This window comes from Hyaena hyaena, unplaced genomic scaffold (genome assembly GCF_003009895.1).
Source record: "Hyaena hyaena isolate Hyena2069 unplaced genomic scaffold, ASM300989v1 scaffold_1195, whole genome shotgun sequence".
NCBI lineage: Eukaryota > Metazoa > Chordata > Mammalia > Carnivora > Hyaenidae > Hyaena > Hyaena hyaena.
Window position 1 is genome coordinate 447944 of NW_024081833.1, and position 25991 is coordinate 473934.

Consider the following 25991-nt stretch of genomic DNA (forward strand, 5'->3'; position numbering starts at 1 on the left):
TGAATCACCCGAGAAACCTAAAAGTAATAAATCTACTTCTCATAGAAATAGACTAACTACATGGTATGGATACACGACATGTGCTAAGTTGGTATTGTCCTCATATCCAAAGCAGAAGCCAGCCAACGAGTCTTCTTCCTCTCTGGAAGAAGGAAAGCATTAGTACATTTGTCTGCAAACAAGTAGGCTGTTTTTCTGCTGAACCAAGGTAACGAAAGCTTTACATCAAATAAATGCCCATCAAGAAGTGCTAACTGCTCACGTAAGACATCTGCAACAGCTCAAGTTAAGACCCAGGTTGCTGAAATAATTTTCTGGCTTTTAGCATGTGATTTGCTGTTTGATTTAAAAATGAATTAACTAGTTAAGCTAAGGGATCATCAGGCAGAAGTCTTACCATATTTCTTATGACTACAAGCCAAAACTGTGTTTCTGTGCCAGAATTTAGGCAAAGAATAGCAGGTTGAAGCTTAACTGAAGAATGCTCCATCACAGAGTAGGCATGTGAATCCTGGACTGGCCGGTCTGCCTTGAAGATGGGCAGAACCTAGCACTTCTCTAGCCTCCTGCCAGACTGCGACTCACTGGCCCCCCAAAAAGTTATCTCATTCTACCTTACCTCTGTAACTCAGAGCTAAGATGAGCCCCCTTAACCCTTCTTTGTTTTCAGGCAGGCCGACCAAGTGATAACAGTGCTTTTCCAGTTCTGGAAATGAAAGTCCAGATAATAGGGTTTTCTGATTTACCACTTGCTTTCTTGCTAGATAATAAAGCTTATGGGTATTAGATACAGAAATAGTGGACTATCTATTTCTTAGGGTTTTTTCCCCCTGAAGGTAGCACAGAACAGATATTGAAGATACCTATCTAATATGATGTTTTAGAAACTGAGACATCAGAATATAGGCCATGTTACAGAAACTAATGAACAGAGTGCTTTTCACTGAGTTGAAGCATTAATTAGATTCTTACAGTATGAGACATAAGGCCCCTCCAAAGGGAACATTCCACATTGTGGTGAACAAGGTGGACAAGAAGGATTCAACACATAAAGACTCACTCACCATGGCTGCTATCCAGTGGCTTGGGGATGTGCTTGGTGGAGCTGTTAAGAGAGAAACAAACTGTACATCTGATTCCAACAACATAAAACTAATAATTAACTGTCATTAATTCTCTCATCTGTAGCTGGAATTGGGTACTGAAATTTTTGAAAATGTTGCCTGTTTGATGTATGACACCCTGGATTGGAAGAGGCAGCACCAACACTACTTGGAAAGCATGCAGCTTATTAATATTCCACAAGTGGTTAGTGAGAAGCCTATCTTGGAAGCCACGTCAGTTACTGAGGTAGGCACATCCTGGAATGTCTTCAGTGGGCTGAATGATTAACGGAACAACGTAATGTTCACATATGTGAAACATATGAAGGAAAATTTACAGAAATACTTGAAGGAAGGAAATACTGCCTTCTGGGATTTAAGGGGTAAGGGTGGGAACAAGGAGAGCTCCCCAAGCACAGCCTAAAGGGCACCTATGTGGTCAGGACTTTAAGAAGCTCCCTAACTACCTGCCACATTGATATAACTCATATTTCAGCCCCTGGTACAATAAATAAAACCTGAAACAAGGAAGGATATTGGTAAATTAATCACATTGTTTATTTAGCACTTAAAATCATGAACAAGACTCATCCCTTGTCCTCCTCATTGAGGTTGATTTTTAGAGAGGATGGCAGTCACATCAACAGCGGTTTCAGCATGGCCTGATGAGCGCTGTGAGAGCAGTCAGCTTGGGCTGCAAGTAGAAACACTAAAACATGGTACCCAACCTGATCTTGAGAGGAGCGGCAGGGGGAGGAGGAGAAGTCAGGAAAGCCTCACCCAGCAGGGTAAGTGATGTGGTGAAGGCTGCATATGAACTGTCTCCAGGAAAGCCCAATGGGGGTAGGGACAGAAAGGTCTTCTCAAGAAAGAGGCAAAGATGTACACAATTATAGGGCCAAAGAAAAGAAGTATAAGAGCACAAGCCAGGACCACGGGGTAGACCTGTGCTTCCAGGTAGTATGTGCAAAATGGAGAACAACAACACAGACTTCTACTAAAGAGACAGGAGCAGGATGCCCTTTGGTGCTGACTTAAAGAGTTTGGGTTGTATGCGGAAGGAGATGGGGAACCACTGACGGCATGATTCTGAGTCACCCAGGGCCTGTGCTCCATCTCCCCATCCCCTTCCTGGTGATTGTTCAGTGGGACCTGTTAGGAAAAACTGAAAAATGTCCACTAACCATTGGATCCTAATATTAGACAAAGGTTTTGTGGTGTGAACATAATCCTACAATCTCAGAATCCTGTCAGACCCCACCATAGCAGTATTTGATGAAAGCATCTCTCAGCTGGATATCTCAGTTGTTTCTTTTGAATTCTTCACTTAGGCTCCACAACCTGCTGCTTCAACCCCTGGCAAGAAGAAACCACAGTACGAGGAACCTCAAGCCCCACCATCAGGCATGTATGAAACCTGAAGACCAACATTGGGAGCTGGTGCTTTAGGGAATACCGACTAGCCTCCATATTGCCTTCAGACATCCCTCCAACCTCACTCCCTGCATTTATTAGGACATGGTCATAGTTTGAATTTATGGATCAAATGTTGATGGAAGAAATGGAGAATACATCTCAATTGAGCAATGATATATTGTATATTTTACAGTAGCTTTCGTCTTCACAACTGAAGTAGACATGAGATATTACAATGACTTGCTGAATTCTGTTCCAGAAGAATTAATCTCTGTGCCCCTGATACTGCACTGTATGCTGGAACAGGTAGGTGGATATATGCCAAGGCTTTTCTCCCAGGGGAGGTCACCTTGTCAGTCACTTCAACTCTCTTTGCTTTGGGTTTTAGCAATTTTAAAACTACACACATAATACCTGAGTGTATTCTCCTTTATAAAGATTAGAACATTTTAGACAAAACTAAAGTTTGCTTTGACCATCTGCTTTAATATCCTTTCTTTTGCTATGCTCTGGAACAATTTATATAACATTCCCTGAAGTATTGGCAGACATAGCTTTGAAACTGTGTCTGGTGTCATCTATTTATATATTTTTTAAAAATGTTCTATTTATTTCTGAGAGAGAGAGACAGCGTGAGCAGGGGAGGGTCAGAGAGAGAGGGAGACACAGGCTCCAGGCTCGGAGCTAGCTGTCAGCACAGGGCGCGATGCGGGGCTTGAACCCACGAACCGTGAGATCATGACCTGAGCTGAAGTCGGACACTTAACCGACTGAGCCACCCAGGCGCCCCTATTTATTTTTTAACTTAATCCAAGTTAGTTAGCATACAGTGCAATAATGGTTTCAGGAGTAGATTCCAGTGATTTATCCCGTATGTGTAACACCCAGTGCTCATCCCAACAAGTGTCTTCCTTAGTGCTCCTTATACATTTAGCCCATCCCCCCACCCACAATCCCTCCAATAACTTACAGCTTGTTCCCTGTATTTAAGAGTCCCTTATGTTTTGTCTCACTCCCTGTTTTTATATTATTTTTGCTTCCCCTCCTTTATGTTCGTCTGTTTTGTATCTTAAATTCTACATATGAGTGTAGTCATATGATATTTGTCTTTCGCTGACTTACTAATTTCACTTTAGCATAATGCCCTCAAGTTCCATCCACATTGTTGCAAATGGCAAGATTTCATTCTTTTTGATTGCTGAGTAATACTCCATTGTGTGTGTGTGTGTGTGTGTGTGTGTGTGTGTGTGTGTGTGTGTGTGTATTACATATTCTTTATCCATCATCCATCGATGGAAATTTGGGCTCTTTCCGTACTTTGGCTATTGTTGATAGTGCTGCTATAAACATTGGGTTGCATGTGCCCCTTTGAAATAGCACACGTGTATCGCTTGGATAAATACCTAGTGGTGCAATTGCTGGGTTGTAGGGTAGCTCTATTTCTAACTTTTTGAGAAACTTCCACGCTGTTTTCCAGAGTGGCTGCACTAGTTTGCATTTCCACCAGCAGTGCAAAAGAGATTCTCTCTCCACATCCTCACCAACATCTGTTGTTGCCTGAGTTGTTAATTTTAGCTATTCTGACTGGTCTGAGGTGGTATCTCATTTTATGTTTTTTTTAAATTTTTAATGTTTATTTCCTTTTTTAAAAAATTTTGTTTTGTTTTATTTATTTTTGAGACAGAGAAAGACAGAGCATGAGTGGGGGAGGGGCAGAGAGAGAGGGAGACACAGAATCTGAAAGCGGCTGCAGGCTCTGAGCTGTCAGCACAGAACCTGATGCGGGGCTCAAACCCATGAACAGTGAGATTATGACCTGAGCCGAAGTCAGACGCTCAACCGACTGAGCCACCCAAGCGCCCCTAATGTTTATTTTCTAGAGAGAGAGACAGACAGAGACAGAGCATGAACTGGGGGAGGGGCAGAGAGAAAGGGAGACACAGAATCTTTTTTTTTTTTTAGGCTACTAAATGCTATATGCATTTTTATTCCAATATTAACAAACATAGGCACAAACTTCCAGTTGTAAAATACTTAAGTCACAGGGATGTAATGTATAGCCTGGTGACCATAGTTAACAATTCTGTATTACATATTGGAAAGTTGCTAAGAGTGTAAATCTTAAAAGTTCTCATCAGAAGAAGACAAATTTGTAACTCTATATGGTGACAGATGTTAACTAAATTTATTGCAGTGATCATTTTGCAATATATACAAATATCGAATTATTATGTTCTACACCTGAAACTAATGTAATGTTACATGTCAATTATACCTCAATAAAATATACATATATATAAATATCAAGAGGCTATAAGGAAATATGCTAAAATATATCAAAATATTAACAGTGGGATTGGGATGGTGGTTAATTTTAATTTTCTTCCTCATCCCTCTTTTTATATTTGGTATTTTCTAAACTTTCAGCAGTAGGATGATGTCGTTTCTTTAGGTTTGTTTTTAATGAGAAAAGCAATGGTAGATATTATTTTTAAAAGATTTGGAAGAGTGAGCCCCACATCACTAAGCAGGTGGAAATGGGCTGGGGAGGGGTTGGGCTCCAGTCAGAGGTAGGTCTTTGAGAACATACAGTTTTAAGAGCCCTCTACAGAAGGAAGGTAACCACATAGATGGGGATGTATAATTTACAATGCAGGTAAGTATAAGGCACTGGCCCCGCAAGGGAAGCCTGTCTCACACTTGAAAAGGGCATAAGTGGAGGACATAAGGGCATAAGCCATCGTATCTCCTGTTACCACTTCAAGAAGTTTTCTTAGTGCAGTGGTTCTCAAAGTACAGTCCCTGGTCCAGCGATATCAGCATTCTGGGGAGACTTGGGAGAAATGCACGTTCTCAGGCCCTGGCTGAGCCCAAGGGATTGTGGTGGAGTGGGGTGGGGTGGCGGATGGAGCAGTGTTAACAATGGCTGCAGGGGCTTCTGAGGTACCCTCAAGTGTGAGAACCACTGGTGGAGAGAACCCGTGCCCTGTCACTGGTCTTTTCAGAATGGATGGATGACTGACAGCACAATTCCTGAGCTGGATGTGAAGTTAGGCTGACATCTCTGAAGTTCCTTCTGGAGCTGTGATTCCAGATGCAGCCCCAGGGTATAAATCTGGGGAGACACAGAATCTAAACCAGGCCCTGGGCTCTGAGCTGTCAGCACAGAGCCCGACATGGGGCTTGAACACCCAAAACATGAGATCATGACTTGAGCTGAAGTCAGATGCTTAACCGACTGAGTCACTCAGGCACCCCTCATTGTGGTTTTAATTTGTATTTCCCTGATCATGAGTGATGTTGAGCATTTGTTTCATGTGTCTGTTAGCCATATGGATGTCTTCTTTGAAAAAGTGTCTATTCGTGTCTTTGGCCCATTTCTTCACTGGGTTATTTGTTTTTTGGATGTTGAGTTTGATAAGTTCATTATATACTTTAGATACTAACCCTTTACCTGACATGTCATTTGCAAACACCTTCTTCCCATTCTGTTGGTTGCCTTTTAGTTTTGCTGATTGTTTCCTTTGCAGTGCAGAACCTTTTTATATTGATGAGATCCCAATAGTTCGTTTTTGCTTTTGTTTCACTTGCCTCCAGAGACGTTGAGTAAGAAGCTGCGGCCGAGGTCAAAGGTGGGGGGGGAGGGGGTTGCCTGCTTTGTCCTCTAGGATTTTGATGGCTTCCTGTCTTACATTTAGGTCTTTCATTCATTTTGAGTTTATTTTTGTGTATAGTGTAAGAAAGTGGTCCAGGATCATTTTTCTGCATGTTGCTGTCCAGTTTTCCCAACACCGTTTGCTGAAGAGACTGTCTTTATTCAACTGGAGATTCTTTCCTGCTTTGTCAAAGATTAGTTGGCCATACATTTGTGGGTCCATTTCTGGGTTCTCTATTCTATCCCATTGATCTGACTGTCCTTTTTTTTTGTGTGTGTGCCAGTACCGTACTGTCTTCATGATTACAGCTTTGTAGTACATCTTGAAGACGAGCTTTGATTTTCTTTTTCAGGATTGCTTTGGCTATTCAGGGTCTTTTCTGGTTCCATACAAATTTTAGGATTGTTTGTTCTAGCTCTGTAAAGAATTCTGGTGTTATTTTGATAGGGATAGCATTGAATATGTAGATCACTTTGGGTAGTTTTGACATTTTAAGAGTATTTGTTCTTCCAATCCATGAGCATGGAATATTTTTCCTTTTGTGTGTGTGTGTGTGTGTGTGTGTTCTTTAATTTCTTTCATAAGCTTTCTATACATAGATTTTTCACTTCTTTGGTTAAGTTTATTCCTAGGTATTTTATGGTTTTTGGTGCAGTTGTAAATGGGATTGATTCCCTGAATTCTCTCTCTGTTGCTTCATTACTGGTGTATAGAAATGCAACTGGTTTCTCTGCATTGATTTTATATCCTGTGACTTTGCTGAATTCATGGATCAGTTCTAACAGGTTTTTGGTATAATCTTTTGGGCTTTCCATGTAGAGTATAATGTAGTCTACAAAGAGTGAAAATTTGACCTCCTCCTGGCCAATTTGGATACCTTTTATTTCTTTTTGTTGTCTGATTGCTGAGTCTATGACTTCCAATACTATGTTGGATAACAGTGGTGAGAGTGGACATTCCTGTCATGTTCCTGACTTTAGGAGGAAAGCTCTCAGCTTTTTCCCATTGAGGATGATATTAGCAGTGGGTCTTTCATATATGGCTTTTATGATCTTGAGGTATGATCCTTCTATCCTTGCTTTCTTGAGGGCTTTTTATCAAGAAAGGATGCTGTGTTTTGTCAAATGCTATCTCTGCATCTACTGAGAGGATCATGTGGTTCTTGTCCTTTCTTTAATTGATGTGATGTCTCACATTGATTGTTTTGTAGATATTGAACCAACCCTGCATCCCAGGTATAAATCCCACTTAGTCATGGTAAATAATTCTTTTAATGTATTGTTGGATCCAGTTGGCTAGTATCTTGTTGAGGAGTTTTGCATCCATGTTCATCAGGGAAATTGGTCCATAGTTCTCCTTTAGTGGAATCTTTGGCTGGCTTTGGCATCAGGGTATTGCTGGCTTCATAGAATGGGTTTGGAAGTTTTCCTTCCATTTCTATTTTTTTAACAGCTTCAAAAGAATAGGTATTAATTCTTCTATAAATGTTTGGTAGAATGCCCCTGGAAAGCCAGCCAGCCCTGGACTCTTGTTTTTTGGGAGATTTTTTATTATTAATTCAATTTCTTTACTGGTTATGGGTCTGTTCAAATTTTTTATTTCTTCTTGTTTCAATTTTGCTAGTCTATGTGTTTCTAGGAATTTGTCCATTTCTTCCAGACTGCCCAATTTATTAGCATATAATTCTTGATGATATTTATTTTTGATCAAATTGGCTAGGGGTTTATCAATTTTGTTAATTCTTTCAAAGAACCAGCTCTTGTTTTCATTGATCTGTTCTACTGTTTTTGTTTGTTTGTTTTCTTTTTTTTTTTTTATTCCTATAGCATTGATTTCTGCTCTAATCTTTATTATTTCCTGTCTTCTGCTGGTTTGAGGTTTTATTTGCTGTTCTTTTCCAGCTCTTAAAGGTGCAAGGTTAGGTTGTGTATCTGAGACCTTTCTTCCTTCTTTAGGAAGGCCTGGATTGCAACATACTTCTCTCTTATAATCATCTTTGCTGCGTCTCAGAAGTTTTGCGCTGTGGTGTTATCATTTTCATTGGCTTCAGTGTGCTTTTTGATTTCCTTTTTAATTTCTTTGTTAGCCCATTCATTCTTTAGTAGGATGTTCTTTAGTCTCCAAATATTTGTTTTCTTTCCAAATTTTTTCTTGTGGTTGATTTCGAGTTTCATAGCGTTATGGTCTGAAAATATACATAGTATGATCTCGATCTTTTTATACTTATTGAGGGTTGATTTGTGTCCCACTATTTGATCTGTTCTGGAGAATATTCCATGTACACTCAAAGAATGTGTATTCTGCTGCTTTAGGATGAAATATTCTTAATACATCTGTTAAGTCCAACCAATCTAGTATATCATTCAAAGCCATTGTTTCCTATTGAATTCCTATTTAGATGATCTGTCCATTGCTGTAAGTGGGGTGTTGAAGTCCCCTACTATTATGGTATTATTATTAATGAGTTTCTTTATGTTTGGATTTTATACATTTGGATGCTCCACATTTGGAGCATATATATTTATAATTGTTAGGTTTTGGTGGATAGACCTCTTAATTAAGATATAATACCCTTCTTCATTTCTTGTTACAGTCTACTTTAAAATCTAGATTGTCTGATATAAGTATGGCTACTCCAAATTCCTTTTGGCGACCATTAGCATGGTAGATGGTTCTTCATCCCCTTATTTTCAACCTGAAGCTGTCTTTAGGGTCTAAAATGGATTTCTTGTAAACAGCATATAGATGGATCTTGTCTTCTTTTCCATTCTTTTACCCTATGTTTTTGATTGGAGCATTCAGTCCATTGACATTTAGAGTGAGTACTGAAAGATATTAATTTATTGCCATTGTATTGCCTGTAGAGTTGGAGTTTCTGGTGGTGTTCTCTGGTCCTTTCTAGTCTTTGTTGTTTTTGGTCTTTTCTCCCTCAGAGAGTACTCCTTAAAATTTCTGGCAGGGCTGGTTTAGTGGTCACAAACTCCTTTAGTTTTCGTTTGTCTCAGAAATTTTTTCTCCCTCCTTCTATTTTAAATGAAGCCATGCTGGATGAAGAATTCTTGGCTGCATATTTTTCTGATTCAGCACATTGAATATATCCTGCCACTCTTTTCTGGTCTGCCAAGTTTCTGTGGATAAGTTTGCTGTGAACCTGATCTGTCTTCTCTTATAGGTTAAAGACTTTTTTCCCTTGCTCCTTTTATGATTCTTTCCTTGTCTTTGTGTTTTGTAAAATTAACTATGATATGCCTTGTCAGTGGTCAGTTTTTGGTGAATCTAATGGGAGTTCTCTGTGCTTCCTGGACTTTTATGTCTGTCTCTTTCCCCTGGTTAGGAAAGTTTTCCACTATGATTTGCTCACATAAACCTTCTATGCCTTTTTTTCTCCTTCATCTTCTGGGACCCCTGTGGTTTGGATGTTATTCTTTTTTAATGAGTCACTGAGTTCTCTAATTCTTATATTGTACTCTTTTGCCTTAGTTTCCCTCTTTTTTTCTGCTTCATTATTCTCCATAAGTTTGTCCTCTATATCACTGATTCACTGCTCTGCTTCACCCATCCTTGCCGCCATGGCATTCATTCGAGATTGCATCTAGTTATAACATTTTTCATTTTGCCCTGACTAGATTTTACTTCTTTTAGCTCCACAAAAAAAGGGATTCTATGCTTTTTCAACCCCAGCTAGTATTTTTATTGTAGTGATTCTAAATTCTGGTTCAGACATCTTGGTTTTATCTGTGTTGATTAAGTTCCTGGATGTCATTTCTTCCCATTCTTTCTTTTGGGGGAATATTCTTTCATTTCATGATTTTGGAGGGAGAAAAAGAGTTAATTATTTTTATTTTATTACATTATTTTTAATATTTAAATAATTAATTTATTTTATTAAAAAATAAAAATAAAAAATTAAGAACAAAAAAATGAAATAAAAGATTCCAGATACTAGGTGTATTTTAGTCTGGTTCTTGAAACAAGCTTGATAGAATAGAGAAAAAAAGGAAAGGAAAAGAAAAGGGAAAAAAGAAAAATGAAATTTAAAAAAATGAATACAATAAAACAGAATAAAATGAAATGATGAAAGTATATTAGGATTTTTAAAAATTACAAAAAAATAAAAAGCATAGTAGAAAAAATTAAAGAAAAATATTTTTTATTAAAACGGAAAATTAAAAGTTTTCTCTTTCTGAATTCAAGAATAAGAGAAGAAAAGAAAAAGAAAAAATGTGAATAGATGCACCAGCAAACAGGATGAAACACTGTTGAAATTACATCCATTCTCCCCTAGAAGTCAAACTATGAAGAACTTTATAGTCCATAAACTAAGCAGGCGGATAGACTTGTGTTTCTCTGGAATGCAATTGGCACACTCAGATGGGGCTTGGTGTAACGGCTCCATTCTCCACTAGATCGCACTGCTTAGCTTCCTGGGGTGGATCGTTATGTGCATGCACAGGAGGGTTGAAAATGGAGTCACCAAGTACCCAGTCTCTAGTATCAGAACTCTGTGCTCTCGCCCACTGGCAATCAAGAACCTCTCCTCTGTCTCTGGCTTCCGTCCATTCCCCCCTTCTACACCATCCACAACCAAGCCATCAACCTGCCACGCTGCACCTCCCTCCCGAATCTCATCTCAGATGTGGCTGTCTCCAAACCTCTCACTTCTGAGGGCCCTGCACTTTGTCCTGCTCCACCCCCCTGGGGGAGGGCCTCATTGAGCAATGGCCAGGTGCTGGCCTGCCCCCAGGAACGTTCATGCAACTGCACTACTGTAGGTGCCCAGAGACTGGCTGGGTGCCAACCCACTCCAGAAAAAGTCCACGTGATAGTGTAGCTGCAGCATTGCAGGGATTATGGTAAAACCCAACACACATCTGGCACCAGGCTTCACCGCCCCTTAATGTCCTTGTTCCAATATCAGCAAATGTGACTGTTCACCAGGGTCCTCTGGGACCCTTGCCTTGTGGGGAGGCCGCACCAAATCTACCAAATGTCCTCTCAGCAGGGGAACTACCTCTCCCCGTGTAGCCCAAGGACACTTGAGACCTTCTCCCTTCCCAGGAGCACTCCACCAGGTATCAAGCTGTGGAGTTTCAGACTCTGGGCTCCCCTATTTATAGAGTCTTAATGGTATTGAAACCCTTTCCTTTCTCTTTTCCCCTTTCTCCCTGTTTTATTAAATCCTTTATGGGTGTTTCCACCCTTTCTCTTTCTCTCCAGCTGCTTTTGGGGGGGCAGTGCTTTTCCTATACTCCCCCCACTGTCTCTGTCCTCTCTCCATAAGCAAAAACAGCTCCCTACCCTCCATGGCTTCTCTCTCCCCCAGTTTGCCTCTCCGCACCGCATACCTGCCAAGTTCTCTGGTTCAGGTTATGCAGATTGTTGTGTAAATCCTCAGATCAGTTTTCTAGGTGTGCAGGATGGTTTAGGGTTGATCTGGCTATATTTCAGGGAAAAGAGAAGCAAAAAACTTCCATGCTGCTCTGCCATCTTGGCCCCTCCCTCCTGTGTCTAGTATCATTTTAATGGATGAGAAAGAGGAAGTATACAGATCATTAACCTGTGGGTCTTTATCTTTAAAATTTCTTTTATACTCGTAGGTTTAATCAGGTTTTTCTCTTTGTGAGGTCAATTTTAATCATTAGTATTTTTTAGTAAGCATCCCCATTTTATCTGTGTTTTAACATCATATAAAGTTCTTTTTTCACTGTGTGTTTTAAAGTTTCCTTTGCATCTGGTTGTGTTCCTTTTCTGTGACTGATGTTATTTATTTTACCCTTCTCTTTTCTTGATCATGGTTGTCAGTGGTATATCTTTGTATTGGTCTTTTCAAAGAACTAGCATTTTGTTTCATTGACCAACTCCCTTCTACTTTTTGTTTAATTAAGTTCTTCATTTAACTTTATTATTTCCTTCTTTCTACTTTCTTTGAGTTTATTTTGTATGTCCTTTGAATTGAAAGCTTATTTCATTTATTTTCAGGCTTTTTGCTTTACTTAAGGCTACACATTTTCTTTTGGCTATTTCAATCTATTCAGTTCAAAATATTTTAATTTCCACTGTTTGCTGTCAGTTCCTAATTTTATTGTGTTATGGCCAGTAAACATGGTCCGCATGTTAAAAAATGTTTTGTAATTTCCTGAGCTTTCTGTGTGACCTGGTATGTGTGGTCAATTCTTTTCTCTATGTGTTTGAAGAGTTGTTATAAATTAACTCATTTAATCCTTAGAACAACCTATGAAGCAGAAATTATTTTTGTTCCCCGTTTTACAGATAAGGAAACTGAGGCATAAAAAGGTTAAGTAATTGTCCAGTGGTAAGTGTCATAAATTGCTTTTAAACCCAGTCACTCTGAGTGGAAAAGCATTTTGATGGGTTTGCTTTGTTGTCTTCTTTCCTCTAATGTTGCTCATAAACCTGATGTCAATCAGATACTTTTTTCTTTGTAGGTAATCTGTTTTTCTTTCTGGGAGCTATTAGAGTTTTCTCTTAATAATTCATAACACAAGGCTATGTCCAAGTATGGCTTTGTTTCTTTTATCATTGTCATTAATGATCTAAAGTGTTACAATCCGGTTTCCCATCACATTCTGAATAGTATAAAAATTCCTTACACTGGCCCATAAAGGCCCTAAAAATATGGTGGTGTGATCTTTCATCTCATCTCCTGCCTGCCCCCCCAGCCACACACACACACACACACACACACACACACACACACACCTTGTCATCCATATAGGCCTTCTGGGTTTTCCTCAAATACATTATTTAATTCCACTTTAGCTTTTTTCTCCAACTCCTCTTCCTAGAAACTTTTGCACCCACAGGTCTGCTGGGTGGATACTCCTTGTCATTTACTTCCCAGGAGAAATGGCATTCCATAGTCTTTCTCCCACCACCGGATCCAAAGGAATCCCCTGACAACACAGAGTGCTTGTTACCACATCACTTTGTTTAATCTTCTTATCAACAACTGCTCTTCTTTTTATATATATATATATATATATTTACTTATTTCTAGGAGAGAGAGAGAGACAGCGTGAGCAGGGGAGGGTCAGAGAGAGAGGTAGTCACAGACTGAAACAGGCTCCAGGCTCCGAGCTGGCAGGCAGCACAGAGCCCGACGCGGGGCTCGAACCCACAAATCGCGAGATCATGACCTAAGCGAAAGTCGGACGCTTAACCGACTAAGCCACCCAGGCGCCCCTCAACAACTGCTCTTCTTAAAGTAACTTATTTGCTTTGTGTCTTACCTTCCTCCCCTCACTAAAATATAAGCTCCATGCAAGCAGGAACCTAATTCTAACCTTGTTCACCACCATATGCCCAGCACACAATAACCACACCTAACCCACAGCAGACACAGAATATATATTTGCTGAATTAAATATGTCCTCGGGATGTCTAGGCGGCTCAGTTGGTTGAGCGTCCGACTCTGGATTTTGGCTCAGGTCTTGATCTCACCGTTGTGAGATGGAGCCCTGCATCAGGCTCTGTGCTGATGGCACAGATCCTGCTTGGGATTCTCTGTCTCCCTCTCTCTGCCCCTCCCTTCCCCCCCCCAAATAAACATTTAATAAGTAAATACATATATCCTCAAATACTATTTTTTCTATTAATTTATCCATTTATTAGATGGATGTTGGAACTTCTTATTTTTCCTCCTTGTCTTTTTTAAATGTTCAACCAGTTTTATCTCTTTGGGAATTCTAGCTTCACTTTGAACTAATTCGTTCTTCAATGGGGCCCAGTGTGCTATTGAAGTTTTTTCTCAACAGTAAATGTTTTTAATTTCTAAACTCTCCAATTTCTTTTTACAACTGCCTGTTATCGTCCTTAGTGCATGGATGTAACACATTCCTTTATCCTTCTGAATATTCAAATGTTTATTTTAAAGTCCTTTTCAGATTCCATCATCTTTTACCTCTAGTATACATTTTTATGTATGTTGACTGCTTAGATAAGCACACTCACAGTTGCCTTTTATTACCCCATAACGTTTCCGGAAGACCAGTAGTTTTATTTTATCAGTGAATTTGTAAAAGCTGAAAAGCTCTCTAGAACTTGCAATCATTTTATTTATCTAAGTCTTTCTTATTTTATTCAACTCAACCCCAAACCACAAATGTGTATTAACCACCTGCTGTATTACAGGCACCAGCTGATGACCTCAGTGTGCCTCACGCATAAAGGCACCCAATCAAAATACACGTTGATTGAAAAAGTACTTAATAACAGGATGGAAAAAAGTTGAAATATAAGAGGAATGGGATAGAATTTTCCAAGACAGAATATTAGAGTTTGACATCTCAGAGGTAGAATGGTTTTGAGTGGTCTTTTATTATTGGAGTGGGTGCAAGAGACAATCGAAGATAGAAAGTGGAGACATGAGTGGCTCTTTCGAAAGTAAGGAGATGACAGAGGTGACAGATATGAGGCTATTTTGTTACCCATCTATAGCAGTGGTTTTCAGCAGCAGCTGATTTTGCCTCCTAGGGGACATTTGTCCAGAGATATTTTGGTTGTCACAATTAGGGGGATGCTACTGGCATCAAATGGATAGAGGCCAGGAATACCACTAAACATTCTCCATTGCACAGAACGGAACCCATGACAAGTAACTGTCTAATTCAAAATGTCTTAAGTTCCAAGGTTGCAAAAGTGGGTAAAAGGATGTGAAGTCACAGAGGATGATTGCAGGATTTAAGGTGACAAGAAAAGCCATAATTTAGGTGCCTACCTTGATTACACTTCAACTCCTTTTGTTTACCATGTAAAATTGAACAAACTGTTTAATCTTTCTAGACCTCAGTTCCCCCATATAAAGGAGACTGTTACCCTTAACTGATCTCACCATCCATCATTATCTTGAAGAAGGAATGAGGACTTGACTTGAACACCCATTCTTCCCACTCAGTAGTCTTGGGCTTGCACAAGTCACTAACTTCACTCACCCTAGCTCTTCCTCTGTAAAAATTAAGATAATCCCTACTCCACAATGTTGCCATGATGCTTAAATGAGATAATGTATGAGAGGCTGCCCCATACAGTACTTGGCACATCGTAGGCACTCAATAAATACTTACTGAATCCAAAGGTTTTGTGAGCAGTTTTGAGTGCTTTAAGAGAAAGAGCAAATCATTAAGAAAAAAAATTCTCGGGGTGCCTGGGTGGCTTAGTCGGTTAAGCGTCCGACTTTCGCTTAGGTCATGATCTCGCGGTTCGTGGGTTCGAGCCCCGCGTCGGGCTCTGTGCTGCCTGCCAGCTCAGAGCCTAGAGCCTGTTTCAGTCTGTGACTCCCTCTCTCTGTAACCCTCCCCTGCTCACACTGTCTCTCTCTCTCTCCTAGAAATAAATAAAACATTTAAAAAAAAAAAAGAAAAAAATTCTCATATTGTTATTTTGATTTCTGTCTTAGTAAATTTTCCTCTTTACCATTTGTGTTTCATGTTATCTATTTTAACACAGGCATTAAAATTGTATCTACTTTAGTGCCTGGATTATAAGCACTTTCCTTTTTTTTTTTTTTTTTTTTACAAATAGTTTATTGTCAAATTGGCTTCCATAACACTTTCCCTTTTGTTTCGGTAATCATTGCTAGTTACACTGCCACTTTGTGTCGATGCTGTAGGATGCTGCACGTTTTCTGCAGAAACCAAACTGCCTTGTTCTTACTGGATCAGTAAAGAGCTGACCGTTAAGCTGAATCCTCCCACCTATTCATTTTAACAGGTCGTGGCAACTGAAGAAGACCTTGCCCCGCCCAGTCTGGTGCAGCCGCCGACCAGAGCAGATGGGTTGGACCATAGAATCGCAGCTCATATTGTGTCCATCCTGCCCTCCCTCTGTCTCACGGAGAGGGAGAGAAAGGTCAGAAGGCATGAGCTATCCAAAGGGTTTGCATGCTTTGAGAAAGTATGGATTCTCAGGGGTGCCTGGGTGGCTCACTCGTTAAGCATCCAACTTCAGCTCAGGTCACAATCTCACAGTTTGTGGGTTTGAGCCCTGCATCAGGCTCTGTGCTGACAGCTCAGAGCCTGGAGCCTGTTTCAGACTCTCTGTTTCCCTCTCTCTCTCTCTCTCTTTGCCCCTCCCCTACTCGTGCTCTGTTTCTCTCTGTCTCTTAAAAATAAATAAATGTTACCAAAAATTTTTGAAAAAAAGTATGGATTCTCTTTTTAAGTCAGTGTATTTCCATTTGAATAGAATCTCCATGAAATATTCTTATCTGAAGAAGAAAATGAAAGCAGAGCAGTGCCCAAAGGCCCTCTCCTCTTGAACTACCATGATGCACATGCCCACAAGAAGTACGTACTGAAGGTAATAATAATCAGATTATCCCGAGGCGAAGTGATGCAAGAAAGCCCATTTGTAATTATTCAGTTGAACAAATTGCAGTTAGATGGTTTTACCAATGCTAATTAAAAGTAACATCCAAAGTGCTTGCAAAGTGAGACATCAGAAAATAGAGACACAGAAGGGAACAAAGAAAACTTGCCTAATTATAAAGGTCCGATTAACCATTGATTGATTATGAGTGCACCAGGGCACCTGGGTGGCTCAGTTGGTTAAGTGTCTGACTTCAGCTTAGGTCGTGATCTCGCGGTTTGTGAGTTAGAGCCTCTGCGCTGACAGTGCAGAGCCTGCTTGGGATTCTCTCTTTCCCTCTCTCTCTGCCCCTCCCCACTTGTGCTCTGTCTCTCTCTCAAATAGGTAACCTTTTTTAAACTTTGATTTTGAGTACACCAAATTCACGTTAAAACCTTATAGTTATTGGCTTTAAATATCTCACTAATGTACAAAACTAGTGAAGGCCAAAGAAGAATCCCAGAAGGGAGAGATGAATATATATGAGACCTTGGCAGCTTGACACAGCGAATGAAGAATCCATCATTTCTGTGCACCAGGAACCTCTGGCAAAGTGTGAACGAGCTTTTTTTTGACCTTCAGCAAAATACCAACAGTTTGTCTTCCCCAATTACCATTGATTTCCCCCGTTCCCAAATAATGAGAGCGAAGGTATCAGGTTTTGCCTTCTCCATATGCATAAGGCACTTGACAGCTTACCCTAATGTCTTCTGTCATGTTGCTCTTTTTCATCAGGACCAAAGGAATTTTGACCCAGTTCAAATTGAGCAGGAGATGCAGTCCAAGTTGCCACTGTGGGAATTCCTTAAATTCCCTCTGCCTCCGCCGTGGAACAGCACGAAACGTCTAGCTACAATTCATGAGCTCATGCACTTCTGTACAAATGGTGAGTAATATTCTTTGTCTTAGCTTCGACCCATTCACTGATGGTCAAATATGATTCTTAAGATTACATCCTGATTTGCACAACACATTTTGATTACTTAAAGACCGTACAGAGGCTGAGGTGGGTGTTTTGATTTTCTTACCTTGAATAGCATCGTTAGCAATAGCATGATAGCTGTGATGCACAATGTTCTTCAGGTTGATACACTGGGTTCTTTCCACCACGTTTCCATGACAAGAATAATCTGTTCCTTTTTTCCTTCTCCCCGCTCCCTACCCCCATGTCCCCCTCCTTGGCATCACTGGAGAAGACATGGTGATCCCTATCTGAGGTAAGAGCACAGAGTAGGGAGCCCCCTGGCGATGTGGTTCTGAGAGCGTGTCCATTCAGATTAACTTCCTCTCACAAGGGGAGGGGCCATTTTATGCCCTTGGAGGTAATTTCGAGAATCTAAAATCAGCTTCTCATTGCAGAATTCACTGAGATTCCAGACAAGCTCATTTCCTTAAAAATCTTTATTTCCACTTGAGGCAATCTGCAGATATATTCCTACTTATAAGAAGGAATATGAAATCACATAGATACCTTCATTCAACAAGAAAAGCACCTCTGTTTCTCTCCTTAAGCAAATCGTGAAATGTTTTCATCTCGATTTCTTCTTTAACTTTTAAGTAAGCCTAATAACAGAGAAAAACACCAAATTCTTGTGAATACTGCCATGCCATGTCCTCATGGAAAAGTAGGGTGTAGCCAACTGGTTTGGGTACGTGGAGACTGTTGTTGACATAATCACTCTCTTCCTGATGTTCCTGAGAACATCTGTCCTTGGCCTCTGTCCTGCCACACTCCGCCTCCCCTACTGCCTGCAGTCTGACTCCATTGTCTCTCTACCTCATCCTACACACAGCACAGAATTCTTGGGTCTGTTGCCGCCTTTGCAACTTCATACATATCCCTCCCACAGGTTTCATCCCAAACCCTTTCTCCTCTTCTCTTCCCTCCTTCGGTACTTCATACTCAACAGATCCAAAACCAAACTCTTGACTCCCGCAAATTTCTCCCCTCACAGTCTTCCTTATTTCAGTAATGGCAACTATTTTCTTCCAAAACCTTTCAAGTCATCCCTGATTCCTCTTTTTTTCTTATGCCCCATGGCCAATCCCACCACATCCCTCACTGATACCAGCCCAGTCCACCATTGCTTCTCACTTGGGCTATGTCAATAGATTTCCAGTTGGTCTACAGCCTTTCGCCTTTTTACCTGGCCTTTCCCTCATGCAACCATTGGAATCATCCTTCTAAAATGTTAGTCAGACCATGTGCCCTCTTAACTCAAGATTCTCTAGCAGCCACCCATGTAACTCAAAGTATAATTGAAACTGTTCTGCCACCCACATTTTGAGCTCATCACCTGTCAAGCTCTCATTGTTCCACTCCATTCTATCTACGTTGACCTCACTGTGATTCCTTGAACATGTTGGTCACCCTGCTGCCTCAGGATCTTTGCACATACTCTTCCTCCTGTGTCTATCACTTTTTCTCCCAGATATTCACAGGACTTGCTCTCTCACTTGTTTCATATTTTTGCTTAATTGTTCAGAGGGTTTTTCTCTGAATACCTTATAGAAAAAAGAAGCCCCTCCCCAATCGCTGTGCCTTCTTTTCCCCTCAACTGGCTTTATCCATCTTATCATCTCTGATATGGTATATGCTTATCTGTTTACCCTGTTTCCCATCACCAGAATGGATACTCCACGAGATGAGGAGTTCACTTCATAGCTTACTGCTGTGGTCCCAGCTTTTACTGTAATCCTTGACAACTACTGTGTGCTCAAAAGATATTTGCAAAATAAATGAATGAGGAAACTTTCCTTAGTTCTGTAACTTTTACCTCTTCCCTGGTTCTCTTCTGAACTTCCTCATGATTTTTCCAGAAGAACTGTGTCCTTAGTTCTACTGGAGAAAAGTGGAGGTTACCCCAGAATCACTGATCTGTCACTATCATTTTACTTTTCCTCATTGAATCCCATGATTATTTGCCAATACCTACCTCCTACCCCTCTAGTTTGAACTTCTAAAGTTCAAGAACACAAGAACCAAATCTTTTCTTTGAATCCAAGGCACCTATGATGAGGCCTAATACATAGAAAACAAACAAACAAAAAAAATGAGTGAGCAGGTAAGTGAGTGAGTGAGTAAGTGAATAGATGAATAAATACTGTAAGAGAATAAAAGCACAAGTGGATAGGGCCAGTTGAAAGCTGATAACCTTTGAAGTACAATTATTATTTTCATCCACCAGTTCAAGTGGGTGAAAAGAGGCCTTTTCTGAGCCCTTAAGGATCAATAAAACCTACTGAATATAACAGCACTTGTTATACACAAGTGAGTAGTTTTTTGTTGCTGTTCCAAATTATAATAGTAGCAAAGGTGCTTTTGCTTAAAAATGATAAGTTTTAGGGGCACTTGGGTGGCTCAGTCAGTTAAGCATCGATTTTGGCTCAGGTCTTGATCTCACAGTTTATGAGTTTGAGCCCCACATTGGGCTCTGTGCCAGCAGCTCAGACCCTGGAGCCTGCTTTGGATTCTGTGTCTCCCTTTCTCTCTGCTCCTCCCTCCCTCATGCTCTGTCTCTCTCTGTCTCTCAAGAATAAGTAAATGTTAAATTTTTTTTAAAGTAATAAGTTTTAAACATATTCAACCAATATGGTGCCCTGGAGAATCCATGTGAACTCATATTAATACTAATACACCTAACACTGATTAAGCTATGAAGCAGTTTGTGAACATTTTCTTGGTAGATTGTATCTTGACTGTGCAGCCTTCTCATTATTAGGTACTATTGATACTTGTTGCAGAATTGTGGAGCCCATGTTTAAAGTCAGTCAACACCCATCATGATATGACTGCCTTGTCGTTGCAGTGGACAGGCCCCCTGCGTGCCCCTACACCAGCCCCTACAACGTGGTAATAAGGGCATCTTTAGCAACATAGTTCTGCTTTCTTACAGATATCTTGAGCTGGAATGAAGTAGAACGGGCCTTCAAAGTGTTTACTTTCGAGAGCCTGAAACTCTCTGAGGTTAATAAAGAAGGAATTCTGATGCCTTCTGAGATGATGTATGGAACAGATTCTGCGAAGTTCAACATACCCTGGGACAACCCGGCCAGATTTGCTAAACAGCTAAGGCAGCAATACATCATGAAAATGAACACTCAACAGGCCAAACCCCAAACAGGTACCGTGCATGGGGGGAACCAAAAGCATTCTTCCATTCTATGAATGTTGGTTTCTCTAGCATTGTGTCTAATGGATTCTCTTTAAACCAACTAGATACTGAAGCCAAAGACAGAATTTTATTTGTGGCTCAGAACTGGCCAATGTTGGTGCAAGTGGATGAGGTCGGTGGAGAACCTTCAGATCCTAGTCAGTCTGCGTCTAACAAAGTGAAGCAGTCTGACCCAAACAGTAGGGAACCTGATAATATAGAGCTGTCAGGGCGGGAGAGCAGCTTGAAGACTCAGCGCCAGTCTGGGCCTTCAGGTGAGAGAGAGAGAGAGAGAGAGAGAGAGAGAGAGAGAGAATGTGTGTGTAGACACTGTTATAGAATGCATTAATCCAAAAAATGATTCAAGAAACATTAACACTCATATGTGGAATTTAAGAAGCACAACAGATGAACATAGGGGAAGGGAGGGAGAAAATAAGGTAAAAACAATGAGGAAGGCAAACCATAAGAGACTCTTAAATACAGAGAGCAAACTGGGGGTTGCTAGAGGGGTGTTGGGTGGGAGGATGAGCTAGATGGAGGATGGGCATTAAAGAGGGCACCTATTTGGATGAGCGCTGGGTGTTATATGTAAGTGATGAATCACTGGGCTCCACTCCTGAAACCAGTACTACTGTACGTTAATGAACTTGAATTTAAAGAAATAAATTTAAAATTAAAAAAAAAAAAAGAAACATCTAAATTTAAATGCCTCCTTGTTTCAGTTGAAAGACTATTTAATATCTAAGTTATTTCATTAATTAAATTTTTCTACTGAGTGAGTTCTTGTTATTTCAGTCCTTATTTTAAAATATCCTAAGGCCTGTAAGTCCACTCTTAGTAAATATAGTAAGGTGAACATAATTAAACTTTCCTCATTAGTACTTCATAGGGTTATTGTGATTATATGAAAAATTACTTAAAACTCACCTGCAATAAGAGTGTGAACTTCCCACTACAGAGCTTGGTACAAAATCAATGCTCAGTGAAGAACACTGATTTCCTTTCTCTCCTCCTTATAGCTCAGGTTATGTCTCTTATTCTAGAATATTGCATCATAGGGGCGCCTGGGTGGCTCAGTCAGTTAAGCATCTGACTTTGGCTCAGGTCATGGGTTCAGGTCATGATCTCACAGTTTGTGAGTTCAAGCCCTACATTGGGCTCTGTGCTGGCAGCTCAGAGCCCAGAGCCTGCTTTGGATTCTGTGTCTCCTTCTCCCTCTGCCCCTCCCCTGCTTGTGCTCTTTCTCTCTCTCAAAACAAATAAATAAACATAAAAAAAAAGAATGTAGCATCATAAATGTTGTTACATTAAGAAGCAAAGGAAATGGTTAGGCTAAATTTACTGAGCTATTTTATGCATAGCTGTCAGATTAACCACTTAAAATACAGCTGTTAAGTTCTTGCTTACAACCTTCAAAGCCTCCTTACTAACAGAACCCAGTTCTTTGGCCTGCTATACCATGCTCCTCCAGTAGTACCAAATTACTTTTCCAAAACCTTTTCCACTTTTTTGCTTTTGCTCACTTATCCCATGCTCTAGCCAAACAGAATTAGAATCTATTTCCTCTACACAGCCTGCTGTTTTCAATCTGTGTCTTTTCTCCACAATACCCTTCACCTAGAGCTTTCTTGTTTATTACAATTAGGTTTCCATGGAACCTCCATGAAGCTTTGTTAGTTGTGTCCAGCTAGAAATGGCTCCCTTAGCATTCCCACAGTCACAAGTAATCTGTGCTTCCTTTATAGCATTAGTTACCATTTCCTACTACTAATTACAGTTATTATATGTCTGTATCAAGTTTCCATAATACTACAGCTTCTTAAAGGTCACAGGTATGCTTATCTTAACAATATTAACTAGAGGTTCCTCGGTGGCCCAGTCGGTTAAGCATCCGACTTTGGCTCAGGTCATGATCTCACTGTTCACGAGTTCGAGCCCCGCATCGGGTTCTGTGCTGACAGCTCAGAACCTGGAGCCGGTTTCAGATTCTGTGTCTCCTCTCTCTGTGCCACTTCCCTGTTTGTGCTCGGTCTCTTTCTCAAAAATAAATAAACATAAAAAACTTTTTTAAAACATTTAAAAATATTAACTATATGCTGGACCATAAAACAAGCCTCAGCAAATTTTCACAGAATCAAAACCACAGAGTATATTCTCATACCACAGTGAAATTATGGTGGACATTAGTTACAAAAAAAAAAATAATGGGAAAATATCTAAAATTTCAAACTAAGAAATACACTTCTGTATAACACCTCACTCAGTGAAAAAGTCACAATAGAAATTAAGAAATATTTCAAGTTGAACAGTAATGAAAATACTGAATATCAAGATTTCTTAATGCAGCTAAAGCAAGAGATACTCAGAAGTTCACAGCTTTAAATGAATACATTTTTTAAAAGACAGCTAAAAATTAATTAGCTAAACATTAGCCTCAAGTTTTTAGATAAAGATAAACAAAATAAATCCAAAGAAAATAGAAGGAAGAAAATAAAATAAGAGTAAATTATCAAGATATAAACTATAGATGTAACAGGGAAGAACAAATAATAAAACTGTGTGGTTCTTTGGAAAGACTTTTAAAATTTATAAATTATTTTTTTTAGAAAAGGCTGACCACATAAAAAGTCAGCATAAATAACAATATTAGGAACAAAACCATATCAGGAATAAAAATTGTCAGGAATAAAGAAACAGACTTCCTTCTGATCCTACAGAAATGTAAAAGGTAATGAGGATATAAGCAACTTTATTCCCCTAATCTAAAAATGAAACAAGCAAATTACTAGAAAAGTATATCTTACCAAAAGTGACTCAAGAAGAAATAGTGTTGTAATCATTTAAATAAATAAAATCAATAATTAACAATCCTCCAGGGTGTCTGGGTGACTCAGTCAATTGAGTGTCCAGCTCTTGGTTTCAGCTTAGCTCATTATCCCCAAGGTCATGGGATTGGACCTCACATGCTTAGCATGGAGCCTGCTTAAGATTTTTTTTTCTCTCTCTCTCTCTGCCCCTCTCCCCAGTTTGTGCTCTCTTTCTCTCTCTCAAATAAAAAGAGATGACAGATAGATAGATAAAAATAAATAAATAAAAATATAAAAATTCCCCCAAATAGGACATACCCAACCCAAATAATCTTATTTACTAGTGACACCAAACACTCAAAAAAAGAAATAATTTTGATCTTAAAAATTATTCCCACAAATAAAGAAAAAGTGTATCCTCCCCTACTCATTTTAGGAAGCTAGCATAAACCTTATAATACAATTTTCAATAATAGTACTACAAAATAAAATTATAAATCAAACTGATTCATGAACATAGATGCAAAAATCCTGAATAAAGCATATGTAAGCTGATCTAGCAATATACAAAATGACAATAATACATCACAAACAAATCATTTTTATAAAGGAACAGAGAAAAAACATACATTAAAAAATTAAAATCAATATAATTTATCAATTAACATACTAATGAGAAAAATTATATAATCATTCTCAATAGATGCAGAAAAAGCTTAAAACTATAGAAATTCATGGAAAAAATCTCAGCAAACTATCAATAGGAGGAAAATTTTTCTACCTTGTAAAGTTTATTCTTAAATTACTACAACAAACATTGCATATCAAAATGAAAAGTTGAAAGATTTCCGGACCCCAGAAAGCTATATACTATAAACACTTGTATTCAGTATTACACTGGAGATCCTAGCCAACTCAGTAAGGCAAGAAAAAGAGATGAGCGTGTAAGATTTGAAAAGGAAGAAACAAAACTGTTACTATTTGTAAATATTATATATGTAGAAAACCCAAAATGATCCACACACAAAAAAATCAGGATTAATATGACAGTTTAACAAGGAGGTCATATTTATAAAAAGGCCACACATAATATGTCTGCACTGCTGGGACTTTTCTTTATATTCATTATACTAAGCATTTCTGTTCTATGTACTTCTCTGTGTTATAATTCATAATTTTAAAAAGCATTAAACAAAAGCGGTCAGTGCCACAAGAGAACAGATGTTAAGTCAGTATTTTTTAAAACATTTACTTATTTATTTTGTGAGGGTGGGGAGGGAAAGAGAGAATCCCAAGCAGGCTCCATGCTGTCAGTACAGAGCCTAACGCAGGGCTTGATCTCACAAGATCATGAGATCATGACCTCAGCCAAAATCAAGAATTGGACAGTTAACCAACTGAGCCCCCAGGAGCCCCAAGTCAGTATTGACTGAATAGTCATCTTGTCATTTTCGTTTGCTTAGATGAGGGTAAAAGATAGAGTAGAATTAGGGAAAATCTGATTGCCAATTAGTAGAACAGTTAAGTGAGGGTGAGGGGGACAGAGGAAGGGAGGAGACAACATTTATTTAATAATGCCCTGCTATATTCCAACCACTGTGCTAAGACATTTTACATATATTAACTAGTATTTGATTTAAACCTCAAGTCTACGAGTAAGATACTCTTATCCCAATTCTAAAGACAAGGAGTTGAAGACCAGAGGGATTAAGTAACTTGTTCAACTACATACAAGTAAGAAGTCAGGATTCCAACAGACCGCTAACTCTAAACAAATGCTTCCTCCACTGTGTCTTTTGGCTTCCTCAGTTCCAGAAATTTCTTGTCTAGGGGCTTAGCCATACTCATGGTCTCTTCTTCATGCTGATCCTTAACCTGATTTTGTTACTGTTGGGTCTTACTTCTCAAAATGGTTGATTTCCGATTTCTCTGTTCTAAGTACCCTTACATATTAGCCTAGCTCACAAAAATAATTAAGCCAAATGAATTAACCTGGAACGTTATGGCATTAGTGCATCCTGTGGGAATGTAAATGTACAACAGAGAAGTTGTTTTGTGTTAATACGGATTCAGAATAAGCCAGGAGAGATATAAATCTTGAGGGGTTTTTTCTTTGTGTTCTGTTCTTTCCTTTAGAAGATCAACTGGTGTAAAGTTTTCTTCAGGCAACTTTTGCCACCTGGTGGTCAGACCATGTAAATTGGCATTCCAAATCCTGGAGGAAAATGGATGATTTGAGCAACTCTAAATCTCTGGGGCTAAAAATGCTATAATGGATAGTGTATCCTAGAGATAGAGCAATCTGGAGAGCTGAACCCCCACAACCTGTAAAGGATCCTATAAGATGTATATTAACCCTCATCAAGGAACTGTTAGACATGGGACAGTGGCTGAGGCTTGGTGCCCCTCCGTGGCTGCGGTGTCTAATGGAATTTGTTGTTGATCATGCATTTCCCCTCTGACTCTGAATCATACTTCTAAAGCAGC

At 39.5% G+C, this 25991-nt stretch overlaps 1 protein-coding gene across 1 annotated transcript in view; it reads left to right on the forward strand.

Annotated features, from left to right (window-relative positions):
• LOC120224591 (sperm-associated antigen 17-like) overlaps positions 1–25991 on the forward strand; it is a gene marked incomplete at its 3' end in the record, with an annotated part of 146017 nt that overhangs the window by 88410 nt on the left and 31616 nt on the right. The window contains exons 8-15 of the mRNA XM_039222853.1: positions 1189–1350; positions 2435–2507; positions 2713–2825; positions 15905–16042; positions 16379–16492; positions 17276–17426; positions 20437–20664; positions 20760–20969. Coding sequence (XP_039078784.1) covers positions 1189–1350; positions 2435–2507; positions 2713–2825; positions 15905–16042; positions 16379–16492; positions 17276–17426; positions 20437–20664; positions 20760–20969 — 1189 coding nt within the window. The remainder of the gene's footprint in view (positions 1–1188; positions 1351–2434; positions 2508–2712; positions 2826–15904; positions 16043–16378; positions 16493–17275; positions 17427–20436; positions 20665–20759; positions 20970–25991) is intronic.